Raw genomic sequence first — 19,708 nt, 5'->3', positions numbered from 1 at the left:
GCATTTTGCCGGTCCACAAATGTACTTACAATGAAATACTACCATATATACTGTATATACTATGTCTACAGTACAGTAGTGATTGGCTGGTTGTTGTCTATACTGAACAAGAGCAATTTGATGCTGCTTACACTAGCTGAGTTTACAGAACAGAGAGTAAGTGGGTGAAATGTTTGCTTTGCTCATGTGTTAAATGGCACGGCTGATTCATCTATCAGGCTTGTCGAAAATTAAACGCACAGCTCCGGCATACCAGGCTGAGTCAGACCGTGTCTGGACAAAACATACAGCTGCCTCTGCACTGCTTTCATACAGAAGAGTAACTCAGGTACTCTGCACTAGATCGGCTTAATTATTTTGTTCCAAAGCGCACTGTCTGTTATTCATGAAACGACCCTGGTTCATCAGGAATGAATAGAACACATTTAAAAGAATTTCCCGTTTATTATTACACATTCATAATGGTCAAATATATGGCCTTTGCAATGTGATAGCCAAAGTGACCCGCCTGTTTCTGTCACTTACACTTGCTCCTGACATACAGTTGATATGGTAACATCATAACATATGGCTTTGCTTTTGTCGGCAGTTTGTATGTACATGCATGTGTCTCTATTAACATCAGGTGTACTATTAATCTTTAGAAATTATTTCCTTAAAGATTTCCTGTGGTGTAACTTTTGTTTGTCTTACACAAAAAAACTCCACAGGGTACCATTTAAATGAACAGAAATAATCTATTGACACAGATTTTTCACTTGTATTATGTTGTTTATGTCCTATTGTTTGCATCATTCAAATCTCAAATTGCAAATCTCCCCTCAGCAGGAAAATCTCCGGTTTTCAGCTGAATAATGTTGGAGACAGCTCAATATAGGCCACAATGTATTCTGCATGGAATTCTCTTCATCATTGGGCACACAGGCTCTCTCCGTAAAAATGTGTCTTGCCAAGGGATTATGACGTATGCTGATCTGTTTAAAGCGTTAACACATCAACAATGCAGGACAAAGACACAGCTGATTCTCTGTGTTCAAGACAATTTGGTGTGCATCATCATGCGCGTGTTGTCGGATCCAAATTGCAAAAAGGATTTCAAATGAGGATGGCAGTCATGTTGAAATGCTTAAATCAACAACAGGCTTGAATTTCAAAAAGTACTTTAGCTGATTGTTCTGTCAGTGTATATACAGTAAAACGCAGGCCTTCTGTTTTTTTTTCAGTGGCTGTTTGTCCTTCAGAATGAACACCTGGAGGCTTAGCCAGCCCACATTAGCTCTTAATTGAAGGATCAATGGATATGAATAGGAATGTCAATGCAATCTAGTGCTTGTACGGGAAGCATTAAAATGGGTACAGTTGATGCAGGTTGAAATGCCAATAATTCTTTGGATGTGACAGAAATGAAATTAATGGAAAAGCAGCAGATCTCAGATGTGACTTTGGTTCTGTCTTCAGGCTGTTGTTTACTTATGACTGCTTGTCCTTGACAGTATGCATCCTCTGTGGTGTGTGTATGCACATTTTGTTCATGTTTGAGCCATATCAGAGGTCCATATCATAATGTATTGTTGTTTTATTGCTATTATTTTTTGTAGTAGTACTAGTAGTGGGAAAGCTAGTCATATATATTATTGTACAAAGTGAAATAATGATATGTAGTTTATAGTTAGTTTTTTATCCCCTTGATTTATGAAAAGAGGATGACCACATAGTCTAATTATTTAATTATCACCAACGTTTTGACCACACAAGTGTCAAATACATCTTTATGTACTGCATATATACATACACCACCCAGTAGCAAATTTACAATCAATTGGTGACATCATAAACAATTAAAAGGTACACTTGAGTTCATCGCAAACAATAGGCCAGTTTCACAGCAGACATGTATTGTAAGAGAAACACAGGTGTTACTAATAACATTAATGATGGATCTGTTTTATTCAAGTGTCCCAGTAAGCCATGACATTGTGACGGCGAGCTAGCATGCACAATACAGTGACCGTGAAACCAAAGCCACTAAATGGAATTCAGCCATCATTAATGTTATTATTTACACCTGTGCTCTTCCAGTTATTACATTTCAAATTGTCTTTCATGAAAATAGCATATTGCCCTGACTAGCACTGCCAGCATTTTTTCTAATTTGGTGTGCATTTCTGCCAGACAACTCATGCTGAGTTATAATGCTTTAAGAGCATCAGTGGGGAAAAGGAAAATTGCTTAAAATTTCTCTAGTCTCTTAACAAGTTTACAATTGCATGCATGTTAGTTTTCTATGTTTACTCCTGTCTCCATTTGCCCACTGAAGCAACCTTCATAAGTAAAACATAAGAGAACAGGAGCACGGGCCATTAAGAACCACTGTATTTACTGTAAATGTATCATGCATGAGCCAGTAGGTTTCTTGGCTTCCCATAAGAACAACACTTGGCCTACATGCTGCTGTAGCTGCAGTGAATTGCACATCAGAGAACTCTCCATTTGACACTGCAAATTGCATCCACGGCATGCCTCACGACTGTTGATTGAATGTAATTAAGTTTTCCTCCTCTGCAATGAAGGATCCCCCCCCCCCTCCAGCTCGATACACTTGGTGGGAAAGAGAAGGGATTGAGGGCTGTGTGTGTGTATGTGTGTGTCTGTGTGTGGTAAGGAGGTTATCAGAATGAATGTTTGATTTACATCCACTCACAGAAAGTGGTAAAGAGGAACATTTTCGTGACTTCTGATTACAACCATTCCAGTATGTTAAATACACTGAGCCTATATTATAGCTAATATTATTGTTCCGCTGTAGTGGCGGCTTTCATGCTGCTAAAATGGCATGCTTTCTAGAACATACCAGAGAACCTCGAGCTGTCTCCTCAGATGAATAATGCACAGGCTATCGCTAACAACACGCTGGGTTTGAGTGCTGTGCTCTGGTCTTATCATGGTGACTTCTCTGGCTCTAAACGCTGTTTTCTTTCTGCCTCTTTTGCCTAGGAGAATGAGCTTCAAGATTTTCTCCAGGAGAACAAGCACTTGAGCCTCCAGTTGTTCAGCAATAGCCACAAGGCATCTGAGTATGAGAAGGTAAGAGACAACGAGGCTGTGGTTTTGATGTCTTGACTGCATACACATCACACTGGCACTCCATCTGCACATGTTTTTGCAGGTTTTAAGCTGTGTCATATCTGTGCTAAATCACCAGTTTTTAAGCATGCCAGCAGCATGGCTCTTTGGATGACATTGTTGGTTGGCCAGTTGGTCAGTCCTCTGACTTTGGTCCAGACTGAAATATCTCATCGACTACTGGATGGATTGCTATGGAATTTTGTAACAACATTCATGATGGCCAGAAGATGAATCCCAGTGACTTTGGTGATCCTCTAGCACCACAGTGAGGTTGACATCTGTTGTTTTGAGTGAAAAGCCTTTGCAACTATTGGATGGACTGGCATGAAATATGGTAATGATAATTTCCCCCTCAGGATAAAATGTAATAACTTTGGTGAAGTTTTCCTCTATTGCCATCATCAGATCAGAATTGGACTTTGTCTAATACTTGGGTTCATGACCAAATACCTGCAAAACTAAATTCCCATCAACCTATGTAGTTTGTAATTGCAGTTTGTTGTTTGTTGTTTTTAGTACTAGCTACACATTAGCCTGTTAGCATTGTGAGTATGTTTTCATGCTAGTGTTAGCATTTAGCTCAAACACTGCTGTACAGCCTCACAGAGCAGTTAGCATGGCTGCAGACTAAGTCTTGTTTCATAGACTGGCATCTTTACATTAGCACTACTGTATATCAGATGTAAAACGTAAAAAAGTCAAACGTAGCTAAAACTGCCCTTGGATAGCATATAGATGGAGGCGTTTTTTCCAGTTTCCAGCATATCAATGCAAGCAAAAGAGCCTCCAATTCTATAAAAACACCATCACCTTCCTTTTAGCCCAAAGACCTCAAAAGTCTTCTGTGCTGATAACACCACTGCGAAGTAGATCAACAAACAAAGAGCACCAGGTCTCTCTATGGACAGGAAAGCAATTTCCTGAAGGAGTTGATTGGCAGGTAGTTGCTGTTGGGGTTGAAGAAGGGCTGGGATGCTGGTTATTGATGTCTTATCAGGACTGGGGTGGCTCTCGGTGCAGCTATCCTGAACTGTTATCACGCTGACGGATATGAGAGCAGCACTCTGCAGGGCAATGCGGATATTAGCCCTCGCTTACACCCCCATGTTCTGATCCATATCGTCTCTGAATGAACTAGGAGGGGCTGCAAATGGCATCTCCCTCTGCCCATTATAGTCTATTGACCTGCTTCTGCTGAATCCAATATAGTTTCGTTCGATCTGTCTACATTAGGTCTGACAATCACTGCTATCCATGCGCATAGTTTTTACTGTGTGGAGGCGGGCCATTCAGATACAGACTCACTGGTTTCTGTTTGTGTTTTGCTTTGCTGGTGTTTGTTGAAACGCCCTCCTCTAGGAATCATTAGTCATTCATGGCTGCTCTGAGGATGAGACTTTACCACATTATGGCTGCAGGAACCAATCACCTTGTTGCCAATTAGGGGCCTTTCAAAGGCTGATTGAAATAATGATACAACTGGTCTGTGAGTGGGGAGACAGAATATGAACAATAAGAAAAAATAGAAACATTTTTCAGATATTATTCATAATAGCAGTTTATAATAATATAATGTACGTCTGCTTCATTCAATTGAATGCTTAGTGTTTGGTTAACAATGAAGCATGAATAATTTATTACTGTTTTGGTCTACAGCCATGGTAGTGAGTGAATTATGTTACCCTTACATTATTATATTATTTAAAGGCTTTTATCACCGAAACCAGACAGCTCCGACGTCTGTCTGGCTTGTAACAATTTCTGCCTGTCTTAAATGCTTGGAATGCTTTGGGTGGCATTAAAGCAAATCGTTTTTTTACAGTATGGTGCTTAAAATGTACACTGAATACCAGAAAAATTGGAACAGCTGTATAATGGAATACAATCCAGTGCAACCGTTCTACCTTTATAAAGCTTTTAAAGAGTTGATTCAACTTTATAGTCAGTTATGAAGCTTTGTGGTGTCATTGGATGGGGCCAAATGAACTGCTGCAAGTGTGTGGATATTGTGGTCACTAGTTAATCTGTCTGTATTGTTTCATTTAAAATAACACAGCTATTTAATTATAAAAGGCAGCCGGCTATACAACTTTTAAAGTCACTACATAACCAACTAACCTAACTTAACTAACCTAACTAGTAGTTATTTTTGAAAGAACACTCTCTATTCCATCATCAGTTCCTTAATGTGAATAAAGTCATTTTTGGTCTGTGCTAATTAGCTCATCTATCATTTTGGTACATTGTCTTTTACCCAGCACACCCTGTAGTGAGTACACTGTTGCAATTATAGTCGGCAGTGATGCATTTAATGTAAAGCTCATGAAACGGGTTTTATCATTGCTAACATGGTCTTATTGGGTAATGGTGGCACAGATTTTGAGCCAGCCTTAAAGGTACTCTTTGTAGCTTTGACTGCTAGTAGTGCTATGGACCAATGTTTTGATAACACAAATTCACAAGGACACACATGATGCAATACATATTCCTGCTAATGGTGTCATAATATTCCACTGATTGACAGGCAGCAATAATGTGCCAAGCAAAGTAGCAAGACACAAGCAAATGCAGGGAAGAAGAAGACTGCATGTAAACAATGCAAGTTTAAATTTTTGTGTTTTGCTCAGCTTTGCAAATGTTTTATAGGTTAGAAAATGCATTCAAGACATTTGTTTGGCCTTAAAGAAACACACTGTTCCTTTTGGTGAAAAACACTGAATGTAAACTGAACTTTGTTTACTAGAAAAACTCCACAGAGCACCTTTAATATCTTTAAACAGCAAAAGAACACATACACTAAGGTAGATCCAAAACAAAACATAACAGCTTGTTATAAAGAGAAAGGTAGCAGTAAATATATCCATTTATCCATTTTCTGTGCCCACATTCTCTTCAGGTTTGTAGGGTGAACTCCATATCTCACCATTTTATCACACTTAGGGGTGGAAATTTTAGAGTTTTGGCTCATTAAACTTGTGATTAAAGTTGAAGAATTTGAAAAAATGGGCAGCGCAGGAGACCTAAAACAGTGGAATTAGGGAGTGACCTCTCATACCTACAAAGAAAGACATGGACATGCCAATATTCCTAAAAAAGCTAAAAATTGTCCCAGTTATCATAAGACAGACACTGGATAGATATTGGGTAGCGGTGTGGAAACCACATTAAAAATACTACTGATGAAACACCCTGGTTTTGACCCAAGGAAAACAAACAGTAGAGAAGCTACACTCTCAAACTCAGGCTCTTTGCTCCTTGCATGTTCTGTCTGCACAGGTGAAGTCTGAGTATGCCCAGCTCAAAGAGACCCTTGGTGCTGTGACGCAGGAGAGAGATTTAGCCCTGTGGGAGAGGAACCAGCTCCAAGGCAAACTGGAGAACCTAGAGCAGGTGCTCAAGGTGAGGAACCCGGCTCCAAGGGCAGGCATGACCCCACTTCCTGTCAGTACTGTGTGCATTTCTGGTAGTTCGTCTATCCCGGGACCCTAATTCAGGTGTTTTTACGGAGCCTAACCCTTTGCCAGTGCCCTTCCCCTACCTGTGCTACACTGCCTCCATCTGGTTATCTTCCGCTATACTGTCTAATGTCCCTGACATGTCTGTTGCCTTCCAGTGTCGTGTTGGGAGGTCTGACCAGGAGCTGTGAAAGAGTAGAAGCTTGGAGCAGTCTGCCCTTCCCCTTCCCTTCCTATTCCACCCTTTCATGTTTTCCCACCCTCCCTGGTCTGTCCCTTCCCACCTTCCCCACTCCCCCCTGCTAGAATTATAAGGTATCACTGCTACGTCTATCTGTTAGGGAGCAGTCCTGTTCAGTCCCATTCTGAATGCTTTCTGTCCACCTCAGTGGCTGTGCTTATCTTTCCCTTTATCCGTGGGCTGCTTACCAGACATACGAATGGTCACCTGGCTATAAGACCACAGCACTGTGGAATGTGATTTTTTGCATGAGGCAGGACAAAGAGTTTGGCTTGATGACGTCAGGAGGGGGAGGAAGAGACGATAGAGAAACTGGGTCACCCCTCGCGATGATAATGTCACCTACAAGTTCGATGACATTACCTATCCTAGACCTTAATTTTTATTGGCATGAAAATGTCATTTGCTTCTTTCACCTTACAGTGTCGCAAATATTCACATATAGTGGGAACAGTGATGTGACTGGATGACACAGGCATATTGTGTTATGAAGAGCCAAGCATTCAGTCCCTTGTATTGTATGGCTTCTTTTGTTGTTATGGATGACCACAGATAAGTGAGCACGCTGCAGAGTTTGCTCACCCTTTTCATGTAACTTAAAACCCTGTATTGATCATGCAAAGACAACATCGCTGAGGACAGCTTTTCAAACAGTCCCAGTAACAAGACTTCTAACAGGTATTATGTTACCTAAAGGGGGCAGCAAACCTGACTGTGGATTGATGTAGTTTTTTTTGTTCACACAGCAAAGCATCTCTAGTCCTCATCCATAAGCACCTTTTGTGCAAAATTTGACCTGATCTCTGCCGTAGATCATTTGACATAAACTGTTGCCACATGGCATTTGCTGTGGCATAGTTTATGTCTTTCTTTAAAGGGTTTAAAGGTCAGTACACTGTTAACCAGCCTCTGTGTGTGTGATGTGTGTGTGCACATGTAACACCTGTGTTGTCTCTTGAATGTGGAGTAGAAGACTGGAGATGCATTTTGTGTTGGCTCCGTGCCGTTGGATTTTAGTTCCACTAACAGCAGCCCTCTTTATGCCCCCCCACCCCACAATCCTCCCTCCCCGGCTCTCCACCCCTGCACCCCCTGCGGACAGCATATGCGCGAGGCTGCGGAGCGGAGGCAGCAGCTAGAGTTGGAGCATGAGCAGGCCTTGGCTGTACTCAATGCAAAGCAGCAGGAGATTGACCTTCTTCAGAAGGTAAGGGAACTCAGGTTACATAACACTAACAGCACCAGAGGGTCAGGCTTTCTTGTTTGCCAAGCCTGTGCCTGTGTCACGGGTCAAAGAGCTTTTTGTCGGGCACCGGTGCGATACATACAAGTCCAACAAAGGTGAAAGTCAACTCAAAGACTTTATTATTAAGAGCACAGCAGAGAGTAGCACTCTCCATAGGCTGTGGCACTCACCTTTCTCAACATTTTCATCACTGGCACTACTAGAGCTATCCATCGTGCTGTATAAATAAAGTGGATTGGATTGGATTGGATCCACTTAACCCCATCCTTCAGCTGTCTATCACTCTCCAAACCCTGAGTGCTCAACTTTTCAGGAACACTCCTCTTGTTTGTTACAAGCGAGCAAATCAAACATTCAAATCCCAGAGTAGATATGACACTTTTTAGAGGCTTGCTCAAACAAAAAATGCTGGCCGAGGCCATTTGATGGTCGGGCTTCCTCCTCTGTGCGCTGGAGCTGACTGTAATGTCAAAGCAAGCCCGGCAATGTCTGAGATTGCTGATAGTGTGAACGTGATAAGAATTGTCACCAATGCCTTCTCCAAAAACAGTTTGTGTGTGTACCCCAGTGTTGCTGTTGCTGCAGTGTTGCTCTAACTTCACAGTCAGCCTTTCACAGGCAGGGTTCTCAGCTTTTTCTCTCATTAGCAGAAGCTCATTACTGCCTTATCTTACTTCAGACACTGGCTGCTCTCTGCATTCTCCTAAATTAATTGCCTGCAAAGTAGATTTATGAAATTGTAAAGTCCACAGATGCTCTTCATATTCATGTGGAACACTTGTTTTTCTCAACAGATGTTCCTAGTTCCCAAAAGAAAAATTATTATGCTATGTTTCCATACAGTTGAGTTGTTCTATAATGCACAAACCTTATTCCCCTTGAATGCACTAGATTTATTAATTTATTATTGATGGAACATAAATTTTGTTTAAGATCATTTTTGTTTGCAGAGAACCTTAGTCAAAAATAATGCAGGAAACACTGTTTCTCTGACAATTTACTTGAAGTTACCACTATATAAAGAGACCTGCACTGCAATGTACTGCAGCCACAAATATATGTTAGCACTGGTTTCAGTGGAAGTACGAGGTCTGTGGGATTGCAATGTCAGTTTACATACAGTAAATCAGATTCCAGCTGAGTTTGAGAATACTGAGGAAAGAAAAAAACGTATATACTCCAAGGCCGAGCACCTTGTCTCTTCCTTTCTTCCCCCTCGTACCCGTTATACTGCTCTACATTTTTTGTAGAGGAATGCCGTTTGACATCGTATTTGCTGGAGAACACTGTTATCTGCTTGTAGAGTGCTGTCGGTCATTAAGTGCTGTTGGCTTAAATGTTTCAGCTAAACGTTGCATTTACAAATGTGAATTAAGAGCCTCTTTCAACTTTTCTAGAAAACTAAATTATTTCTCTAAAATAAAAGAGTGGGGGAAATCAAGATGGGAAGGAAATGATACATTTGTGTGCCAGATATAACAATAAAATCTAAACATGTGGGGGTCTTGGTTTAGAGGCTCTCAGGCAAATGCTCTTTTCTCCTCAGGTGAGTGTACTAAACTAACTTATAAATGCATTCTCGATTATACTGTATGAACTGTCTTGCATGCCCATAATTGTTAGGCTGAAAAAAAAACCATAAAATATACAGTAAATGGTGAAAATGGTGTAAGAAAAGCTGCAACGTTGTTCCTTGTGCTGTCTGTGGTAAAGCAAGAATATACTTCTGCAAAGACCAAGGCACTGGGAGTATTAAATACAAGGAAAAGAAAGAATTTGCTGATAAGTTTCAAAACATCAGAGGAGTGCAAACAAAAACAGTGGCTTTCTTTTCAACCGTTTTCACCCTTTCTTTGGTATTTTAAACTGCAACTAAACTGCGACATAAATGAAACTGAACTGAAGCACTGCACCCTGTGTTTCCCAGGCTCAGGTTGAGGCTAAAAAGGAACATGAAGGCGCTGTCCATCTGTTAGAGGTGAGCGTCTGGACTCTGGGGCTGGGGTGGGGGTGGGGGGGGTAGGGGGATGGGGTGAGTGTGTTTATGTGGCTGCTGCTGGAAGAAAACAGACTAGTCAGCCCCCGGGGCAGACCTATGTATACCTAAAGCCATTTCCTGCTGTTTTTGACCCCACTGTGCTCTTTTTTTTAAAAGTTTTCATGCATCAAAATATAAATCCTTGGCTGAATGTATGAATTTCCTCTCACAATACTGTTAAATTGACTTATGCAGTACACTTTTAAACAGAACAGAGTTGTGTAAATAGCCTGAATCACACATGCTCATTATCTTTCTATTACTTCATCTTTCTATTAGCATTGTAGTAAAGTGATTCATGTGCGCGAGTGTCAAAGCAGAGGGTAGTTTAAAGAGTGCTTTTCTTTCAAGATGTGTATGAGTGATCACATGTGTAATTGTGCTTTATTTCTTTCCTACATCTCTTTTCACTGTATGGGTGTGTGTTTATGCTTATACAGAACCACTTGGACAGCATGCAGGTATTTCAGAATTGTTTTTATTTATTTACTTGATATTTATTTTTACACCTTTCCCAGTATAGTCAATAGGGTGTACAGTACCCCTATGTACTGGAGGTAAGATGATGTAACGCCGCATTGCAAACAGAATTATTCATCCCGATCTAAGTCTTGTATTGAGGATGAAGATAATAAATATACAAATGATACTCAAAAGGTAACATGAAGCATACATCAATTAAGAGCTAATCTGATGTGAAGCCTTTGCTTTTTGGTTTTCAGAGCTATTCAGAGCTGCTTCAGACCGATCTTTCATCGGGCTTTACTACCCACTCAGCTCTGTTTCCATTTTCCATCGAAGCAAACTCATGAGTGGGAGGCCTTTTTGACAGGCTTGAACGTGACTGACAGCATAAAGTGGAGGTCTCTCATTTGATCATAAAGAAAAATTCAGCTACACTTGCTGAACAATTGATGAAAAGATTCGACTCATAAAATACAGTTTCTACAATATGCATCGACTTCAATTACAGACAGCTGCCTGCCTGGGGCCAATTCCACATAATCAAAGCCCATCAACACGGTGCCGTGTGCAAATGTAACTTTATAGATTTTCTAAAGTTGTTAAATAAAAACATATTTTTTACATACATAACAATTAAAGCACCAGACAAGAATAAATGAATGCAGGAAATGTATTTTGTCAGTTTTATCAACAAATTGCACTGAAAAGTTTTTTTTTATTGTAGGTAGAGTTAAATGCTTTTAAGTCTTTCATCTAGATTACATAGATATTAGGTATTATATTTGTATGTTGATTACATACAATTTACAGTAGTTTTCTGACTATACATAACACTGTAATTTATTATCAAAGGATCACATAGCCAAACAGTGATGAATGTGATCCTTTTTCATTGCATGTACTACATGTTATCCAGCATGTGTTTTACTCGTCGTACGATACAGAGCCGTATGATGCTATTACAACTAATTCCTCTTTGTGTTAATACACTAACTCTAGTTGACGAATGCAGGAATTCCTCCGTCGCTCCTTTGCTAACAGCATGTTTATGTGAAGCAACATGTGCATGGAAGTGTTTTAACAGAGCAGCATAGAAAGTACTGTAGTAGCGGCATTGCATTACTCTGTGTTGGGCGGTGTTAAAAAAAAAAAATTCCATGGTAGCTGCAGTGACCTTCAGAGTATCTCTGGTTCAGATTGAGGAGTTGACAAACCATTATTCAAGTGAAGAAATCCTGCTCTAGCACCTGGAATTTCCATTACACCTGCCCAAACAAGTATGTTTTACAGTGTTACTGTAGAAGTTTCCTGCTCTGAAAACACGGTGTGGTTTGGGTATGCATACTGCGTCGGAGCTTCTTTAGTTGCACAGTTATTAGTATTAGCTGTAGACGTGCATGTGTTTTATATAGTGAACTGTCAGTAGTATCTACGTTAATTTCAGGATGTTTTTCTCTGTGATGACTGATCCACACCCTACAGTAAATCTCATTCCATATTCTATTTGTGTGTAGACAGTTGACGTATAGCATCATATACGTACCTACTGTACATATGTGTGTGCTTGTGTATTTTTGTGTGCAGAATACTGAGTCCTGCATCCTGTGGTTTTCTTATTTTCTCTTCTGTTGTTTTCCTTTGTTTCCCTCATCCTGTCTCTCCCTATCTGTCTGTCTGTCTGTCTGTCTCTCTCACTCCTCTCTCCGTTACTCTCCTCCCTCACCTTCATCAGGCCAAAGTCCGCGAGCTGGAGGAGAAATGTCGGACTCAGAGTGAACAGTTCAACCTCCTGTCAAAAGAGCTGGAGAAGTTCCGGCTCCAGGCTGGGAAGTTTGATATCCTCAGCACTGAACCCTTAACTTTATGTGAATCTCCTGGGTCACCCAACAAATCCCTATCCCAGCTCCTTAATGGACTGGCTGCCCCCATAGGAAAAGGTGCGTATTGGTTCTAATTGATGCTGATCATTTGAATTTTTACCATAATATCATTTTACAGTATGTTCAGGGCATTCAGTATAAGAATATAGCAAACAAACCATAAATATTAATGTAAGACAAGTGTTACATAATATAAGGAGTCACATTTTCAAGTGGCTGAGATCTCATTTCGGACTGAATAAACATAATTTAACAAATAAAAGAGCATTTTACTTGATGTACAGTAGCCCACTGTTAGCAAGGAGTTGTGCAATTGAATAAATGCGTAATTACTGTCATGCGGGGGCTATTGGGAGAGGAGTCAGTTTGCTGTGATGGTGTTGGTAACTTATAATCAGGTGAAAACACCACAGCAGAAATTAGAGGTCTGAGAGGCAAGGTTTCTGACTGAAATTGTAGTAAACACTAACTGTTAATGAAATAATCAATCATAGTGAGAAATAGCCTTTAGCTGGCAAAACTTGTTCTCTGTTTGTTTTTGAAAATACACAAATGCTTCATTAATTACAGTAGTATGTATTGTTCAGCTCTTGCTACAGTATGACGTTTTAATTTATTTCTTATGGTTACAAATAATTACAGACTGCAGAATATAGTACTGTAAGATATGTACGTAAATTATGCCTGCTTAATATATACGTTTGTAAAAATACATTTATTCAAATAGAGGAACCTTTCAAATGATTAAAATATTCTACAGCATGCATCAGTTATACAGTATCTGAAAGTTTCAAGTGTTTTTATGGTTTTTGAAGCAGTGTAGATTGCTTAATATATGAATGTCAAGTATGTTTTTTTCTCCTCTTTATCTCTTTCTGAATTGGAAATATTTGGTGTTTTAGTTGAGGAACTCTTAACTCCTAATATGATTTTTATTTGTCTATTAGTTCTGTTATATTCTCATGTGAGGATTTGACAAGAAGCTTTGTTTGTTCCGCAGGCAATGAGGCTCCAACCAGCAGATCTTTGATATCTGAGTTCATTCGACCACTCCAGATCAGTGCAGACAAACCCGAGCTCCTCTCTGTCAAGCCAACATTCCTCACTCGCAGTCGAGCCAGCAGCCCAGCACGGGCTTTCCTCTCTGAGGTATCTGATAGTGTCCGTTTGTATCTCACATGGCTCCCGCTTGGCACATTTCTCCATTTACACTTTGTATGACACCCTTAGAGTAATTGTGTATATAGAGCAAAATGGGTTGTAATAAACTTGAAGCTGCGTAAGGCAAGACTATCTGAACTGTGTAATGATGCTTTATGCTGCCCTGTTTACCTAAATAAAATCCTTTGTAACAATTTTGGAAAAAAAAGCTGCTTCATTTTAATCTAAGTAATGTGTTTGGGTTGAACAAGAGAAAATCCACCCAGCAGTAATGCATGACGCCTCCTGGTTTTACCCATTCAAGCTGAATATTTGAGACTGACGACTGGTGCAAAATATTTTTAGTGTGCAGGAGATGACAAATTGAAACAAATGAAATATGAATTTTGTATTTCTTTTTTTTTTTTTTTTAGAAAACTAGTGATACCCTAGTTCACTACCTGCACTTTTGCACTTTGTCTCTTAACATCTTGGCATTTTTATACAAAACGTTCAAATGAGTTCAGTAGCCTCTTCCTCCACAAGATCATTTAAACTTAGAAAGCTTACTTCTCTGGTTTTCTTAATGTAAGGTGAAGGTCCAAATGAAAAGACAGAGAAGAAGCATTTGATGTTGAAAATGAGATATTTTTGCTTTATTTGCCTTCTCTAGATGGACAAAGAACTCAGCTCAACCACCAGGTCTAAACCAAGGTTCACAGGAAAGGTTCGTCTGTGCATTGCGCGGTACAGGTGTGTATCCTATATAATAAACACATTGTATTATTCACCCACTGTTCACAGCATAGCATCAAGCTCTATTTCCATCATTTTTATTAGATTTATAGTGTTCTCACTTTAGAAATATATTAAGTGGCTTAAATGCATAGTAAGTGCTACCAGGAGCCTTGTGCTAACAATGCCGAAACCCCCCAAATCAAAGTGAAACAGTTGAATGTCCCAAGAGAGGGCAATGGTCAACAAGAGAGGTGGCCAAAAATCCTGAAATACCTCTTTAAAATTAACTGGCTGCTCAGTGTAGACAAGTGATGGACAGGTCTTGCTGAGATTATTTGCTTTCTCTCACAGAGCGTTAAGTTGTGGTCTTAAAGATGATTCAGTGTTTCCATATCTAAAGAAAATTACCTGTCAGCACAAAAAATAATTGGAATCCTCAGAGCACAAATGTGTGAAACAGGGCCAGAGCTTTCAACCCACATGGTCCTCAGCTCTCTCTCTTACTTAAAAAACCTAAGTAAATAAATAAAAAGCCATTGATACAAACTTAATATTTTCAAAGCAGCACATAGTTTTTTCCTTGATATACATATTAGGGAATGGCAGTGTTTGACATAAAAAATTAAATATAATATTTTTTTTAAAAATGTGTGTAAAATATAACGCTGACAGCCAAATCGTTCATGTTTTTTTTGCTGTAGTTACAATCCTTATGACGGGCCGAATGAGCATCCTGAGGCAGAGCTCCCCCTGGTGGCAGGGAAGTACCTCTACGTTTACGGAACAATGGATGAGGATGGCTTTTACGAAGGTCTGGCATCCCTTATCATTTCTCTCTTCTTCAAATATCACCACATTGCCAACTATCTCTTCTCCCTTTAATTTCTCAGGAGAGCTGCTGGATGGACAGCGGGGGCTTGTCCCCTCCAATTTTGTGGATTTTGTCCAAGATGAGGAGACACCCTCCGTCCAACACAGGGACACAGTGGCTAAAGAACCTGGCTACCTCAACCACAGTAGCCTGGGGACTCAGAGACTGGGGGTCAGCACGGGAATTGGGACAGGCATAAGCAGCCTGCTGTCGGACAGTAAACTAGACTGTCTAAGCACCAGCAGCTTGGGCATGGACCTCCTGGGCTCCTCCAGCAATGGGACAGGAACTTTGGATGTCAGCATTGACGAGGTCGGTGAAGACATTGTGCCTTATCCCCGCCGCATCAACCTGATTAAACAACTGGCCAAGAGTGTGATTATTGGCTGGGATCCTCCTGTGGTCCCACCTGGCTGGGGCTCCATCAGTGGCTACAATGTCTTGGTAGATAAGGAGGTGCGCATGAGTGTCCCCTACGGGGGCAGGACAAAGTCTCTTATTGAGAAGCTCAATCTAGCCACAAACACCTACCGGATCTCGGTGCAGAGCATCACAGACCGGGGCCCGTCAGATGAGCTACGGTGCACTCTGCTCGTGGGAAAGGACGTGGTGGTGGCACCTTACTACCTGCGTGTGGACAGCATCACACAGGCGTCTGCTGAGCTCTCTTGGATGCCCAGCAACAGCAACTACAGTCACACCATCTTCCTCAACGGTGCAGAGTACGACATGGTCAAGGCTGGGGGCTACAAGTACAAGTTTTTAAACTTGAAGCCCATGACGGTTTACAAGGTGAAGGTTGTGGCACAGCCGCATCAGGTGCCTTGGCAGCTTCCGATGGACCAGAGGGAGAAGAGGGAAATCTCTGTGGAGTTCTGCACTCAGCCTGCAGGTCAGCCTCCAAAACGTTAGTCACATTTTGACTTTTATCTGTTCAATTTAACACAGTAAGAAAGGGTGTTGGTTGGAGGGCACACAATAAAGTCAGATGTTCTTCAACCAAAAAAAGGTTGATACTATTTCCCTCATATGCATTTATATCAATCCAGTAAAAATACAAATTATAATTTAATTGGTTATTGTGCTTTCCTTAATAATGGTATCAGTGGAAAATTCTATGTAAATTGCTGTATTATTAATGCACTAATGCTATAATCGCATTTAGTTTCCTTTATAGAGACTTCGATTTTATGATAAAAAATGTTGTATTTCCATCTTTACTGCAATGAGCACTATGTGTTGTTGCCTTATCTTTGATGATTGATATTCAATTCTATCATCTTTTTTTAAGATATAGAAAATATCAATTGTAAATGAAAACAGAGATTAAATTGCTTTTTTCCCCGAAAAACGTGCAGTCAAGATGACATACTTTTTTCGGCCCTTAGTAGTGTCTGCAGTCTTCCTCTTAGGCTGCATACTGCTCCATCAACCTCCACCAATAACATAGTACAGGCTGTATGTTGCCTGAGAAGCAAAACCCAGGGCAAAAAGAACTTCACAGCACTTTCTGCTGGTGTAAGCATAATTATATAATTCTAAGTGGTAAAAGGTAATTGCTGTGAGCTCACTGTAATAACTGAAGATGACTCTGATGAGTGTATCAAGAACTCAGAGGGTCTCTCATCTGGATATTGAGAGCTGGACAGTCAGATGACGCTGTTTAGAGAGATTTTAGTGAGTTTCAATCCGAAACTGGAAAAGTATGTGGAATAAAAAAGTGAGGAGGACAAGCCGCCCCCTTCCCCAGAGGAAATTATGTCCTTGACAGCAATTCAGTGACTTTTAGTAGTAGTGTCTGTTTATATAGCCAGACATGTACATTTTCGGTTAAAGTTGTATTTATGATAAAGAGGCAGTGTTGTTCTCTAGTTCCCCCCCTCCCCAATCTGATTGCCACTCTTGTAGTCTAATATTCTGTTCTGTCTCAAAGTCATCTGATAATCCACAATGAAAGCCATCTGATAATTTACATCCCACACAGCAATCTATTTATTTACCCAGCGACACGCTCTAGGCCCATTACATTTACAAACCTGACAAACATCTCAGCCATTTTCTTTTTTTTTTTCCTCAGCCACTTTTAGATTGCCCCGAAGGATTTGTGTGTATGACTGCGATAAGAGACACGCATGGTAGAAACAAAAAACCCCAAAAAAAAGACAAGTGCAGTGAGAAAAACATCCAAGAAGCATTCGCAGAATAGAGCTACATAACTCTGGAAACAAGAGTCTTTCGAAGCCAAATTAGTGTAAATAGTGAGCGTTGACCTCCCATGAGGGGGCTCGTTGATGCTCCGCTGTTGCCAGCGCTAACTTGGGTCTTGCAGCCTGACTCTCCTGCTATTGGAAATCTTTTAAAGTGAGAATGTAATGAGAGTCATTCTTGTGGTAGACAGTGTATAGATACAGCGTAGTTTGGCAGATAAAATATAACTGACACATGTATCGTTGAGGGCAGCAGTTCTAAAATTACAGAAAAACAGGACACTGCAGAGAAATGATAGAATAATGAATAGAAAAAAGGGTGAAAGAGAGGGAATGAAGGGAAGACAGATAGATAGAGAGAGAGGGAGGGGGAGGACAGAGAGGGAGTGAGGCTGAAGTTTGAATTGACATTTTCTGTTGGCAGCTGACGAGCTCACATGCTGAGAGTTCATTAAATGATCCATCTATTGAACATGTTAATTAGAGGCGTCTGAAATAGTCTCAGTATCTGTGGTGGACGACTGTTGTCAATAAGGAGGACAGTGTCTGGAGGCTCTATATTAGGCTTTCACACTCTGCATGCTTTCTTCATACAAGCGACTTCATTAGTTCCTAGCGATACATTTTTATTAAGATTACTCACTACGGGGCAGCCCCCACTTTCCTGCCTGTCCTGTTTGCCATTTGTGTCCAGTATTAATAAAAGCAGCTGCACTGAAATATTCATTTAAACACTCATTTCAGTCCTCAGAGTCCTTTTTTTTATGATGGGCATATTTTAAATATGACACAAGGAAATCTCCAAACAGTCACCGCTGCTGTTCCAAGACTCTGTGTGTTGTCTGCTGACGGACGGCGTAGAAATATGATTAAGATCGCATTTGATGCAAATTCTCAGACGTGCACAGCTGTACATTGCAGCTCGGAGATACTGCTGACTGCATCTGCTCAGCCTCTCTCACTGTGTGACTGCAGGGGAGCAGCAGCACTGCACAGATGGGTATGTTGTTTAGTATGCAGGCAGCACGGACAGATTGTGGAAAAAGCAAACTGTGTTTTTTTTTTTTGTTGTTTTTTTTTTTTTTTTTATGCTCCATAGAATATTATCAGCGAGAATCTGGCAACAGGATATTGCTGTACATACAGTGATGGCTGAATGTTGGCAAACGTGGCTTTTTCAACCAACGTTATTGACTGCGCCCAGTATGCATATGAATGAACCTCGGGACACGCACCGTGAATCTGCACAGAGATGAGCGAAAATATAACAAAATCATCCTGCAAATTTGCAATATTTAAATAGAGTGAATGCTACAATCAGCTGTCACTGTCTCATTGTATCACAGCACATACCAGCTGTTCATTGCAGTAAAAGTGGAAATGCTTGTAGAAATGTTATAAATTTAAATTCATTTTCTGCCAGATAGTATTAAAGTTATTCCTTTTAGTATACATTGCGTTTGAAATACAATTTGTGTTGATACCCCCAGGTTAAGCTGTATACTTTAAGATATATAGTACAGTTCCCACCGCATGAGAATATCCTCATTCCATACCACTGTGAAAAGGTTATTGAATGTGCTTTGTACTGAGGTCAGCACATTATTTTTTGATCAAATAGGCAGAAATGGTTCAGCCACTGTTCAGCCACTCTTTCTTTCTCTCCTTATTCAGTGTGTGTATTGTGCTCCCCAGGGCCCCCTCTCCCTCCCCAGGAGGTGCAGGTCCAGTGTGGTCAGACGCCCGGGGTCCTGCAGGTCAGATGGAAGCCGCCGCCTCTGACGCCTGCAGGGACCTCCAATGGGGCCAGCGTGATTGGCTATGCTGTTTGCACAAAGGGACAAAAGGTACCAAAATGTCAAAAAACAACTCATTTTTCTGTAAGTCTTGCAATACAGGTCTTTAAAAAAAAAAAAAAAAAAAAAAAGGTTGTCTTTGCCATCCTCAGTGGTGACTTCTGTGAGCAGTGCTCTATTGCCATCTCCTGGAGAAATGAAATAACATTGATATCCAGCCCCCAGGGACGAGAATTAAACATAAATTCACTTAGAGAGTTTTTAAAAGGCTCCACTGTGCTACGTCACCACATCCCATTTCCACAGAGAGTCATTGCGTTTGCCACAAATTAATATTTGACCATTTTCTAACAGGCCTGAAGTGGGAGCCATAGTTAAAAGTTTAAACATGTTCATTTTATGTGTTAGAGCTCCAAGACTATGAATCTGTCTGTCATGATAGTTTTTAAGGAAAACAGGTATTCATCTACAGCTAATAGGTATGAGAGCAACGAGTGAATGTAGA

The 19,708-nt window shown here is 40.5% G+C and overlaps 1 protein-coding gene across 9 annotated transcripts in view; it reads left to right on the top strand.

The window, feature by feature from the left end:
* rimbp2b (RIMS binding protein 2b) overlaps positions 1-19,708 on the top strand; it is a 79,961-nt gene that overhangs the window by 45,924 nt on the left and 14,329 nt on the right. For 3 of the 9 annotated variants that reach the window (XM_042422395.1, XM_042422388.1, XM_042422392.1), the window contains exons 6-16: positions 2,995-3,084; positions 6,403-6,525; positions 7,925-8,029; positions 9,996-10,046; positions 10,547-10,567; positions 12,304-12,508; positions 13,452-13,600; positions 14,265-14,344; positions 15,031-15,140; positions 15,220-16,092; positions 19,103-19,254. In XM_042422395.1, coding sequence (XP_042278329.1) covers positions 2,995-3,084; positions 6,403-6,525; positions 7,925-8,029; positions 9,996-10,046; positions 10,547-10,567; positions 12,304-12,508; positions 13,452-13,600; positions 14,265-14,344; positions 15,031-15,140; positions 15,220-16,092; positions 19,103-19,254 — 1,959 coding nt within the window. Of the gene's footprint in view, positions 1-2,994; positions 3,085-6,402; positions 6,526-7,924; positions 8,030-9,995; positions 10,047-10,546; positions 10,568-12,303; positions 12,509-13,451; positions 13,601-14,264; positions 14,345-15,030; positions 15,141-15,219; positions 16,108-19,081; positions 19,255-19,708 lie in introns of all 9 variants that reach the window. The other 6 variants (XM_042422393.1, XM_042422389.1, XM_042422394.1 and 3 more) reach the window with 4 other exon arrangements.

This window comes from Thunnus maccoyii, chromosome 9 (assembly GCF_910596095.1).
Source record: "Thunnus maccoyii chromosome 9, fThuMac1.1, whole genome shotgun sequence".
In the NCBI taxonomy this organism is placed as follows: Eukaryota; Metazoa; Chordata; class Actinopteri; order Scombriformes; family Scombridae; genus Thunnus; species Thunnus maccoyii.
This window is presented reverse-complemented; position numbering and strand designations above follow the sequence as displayed.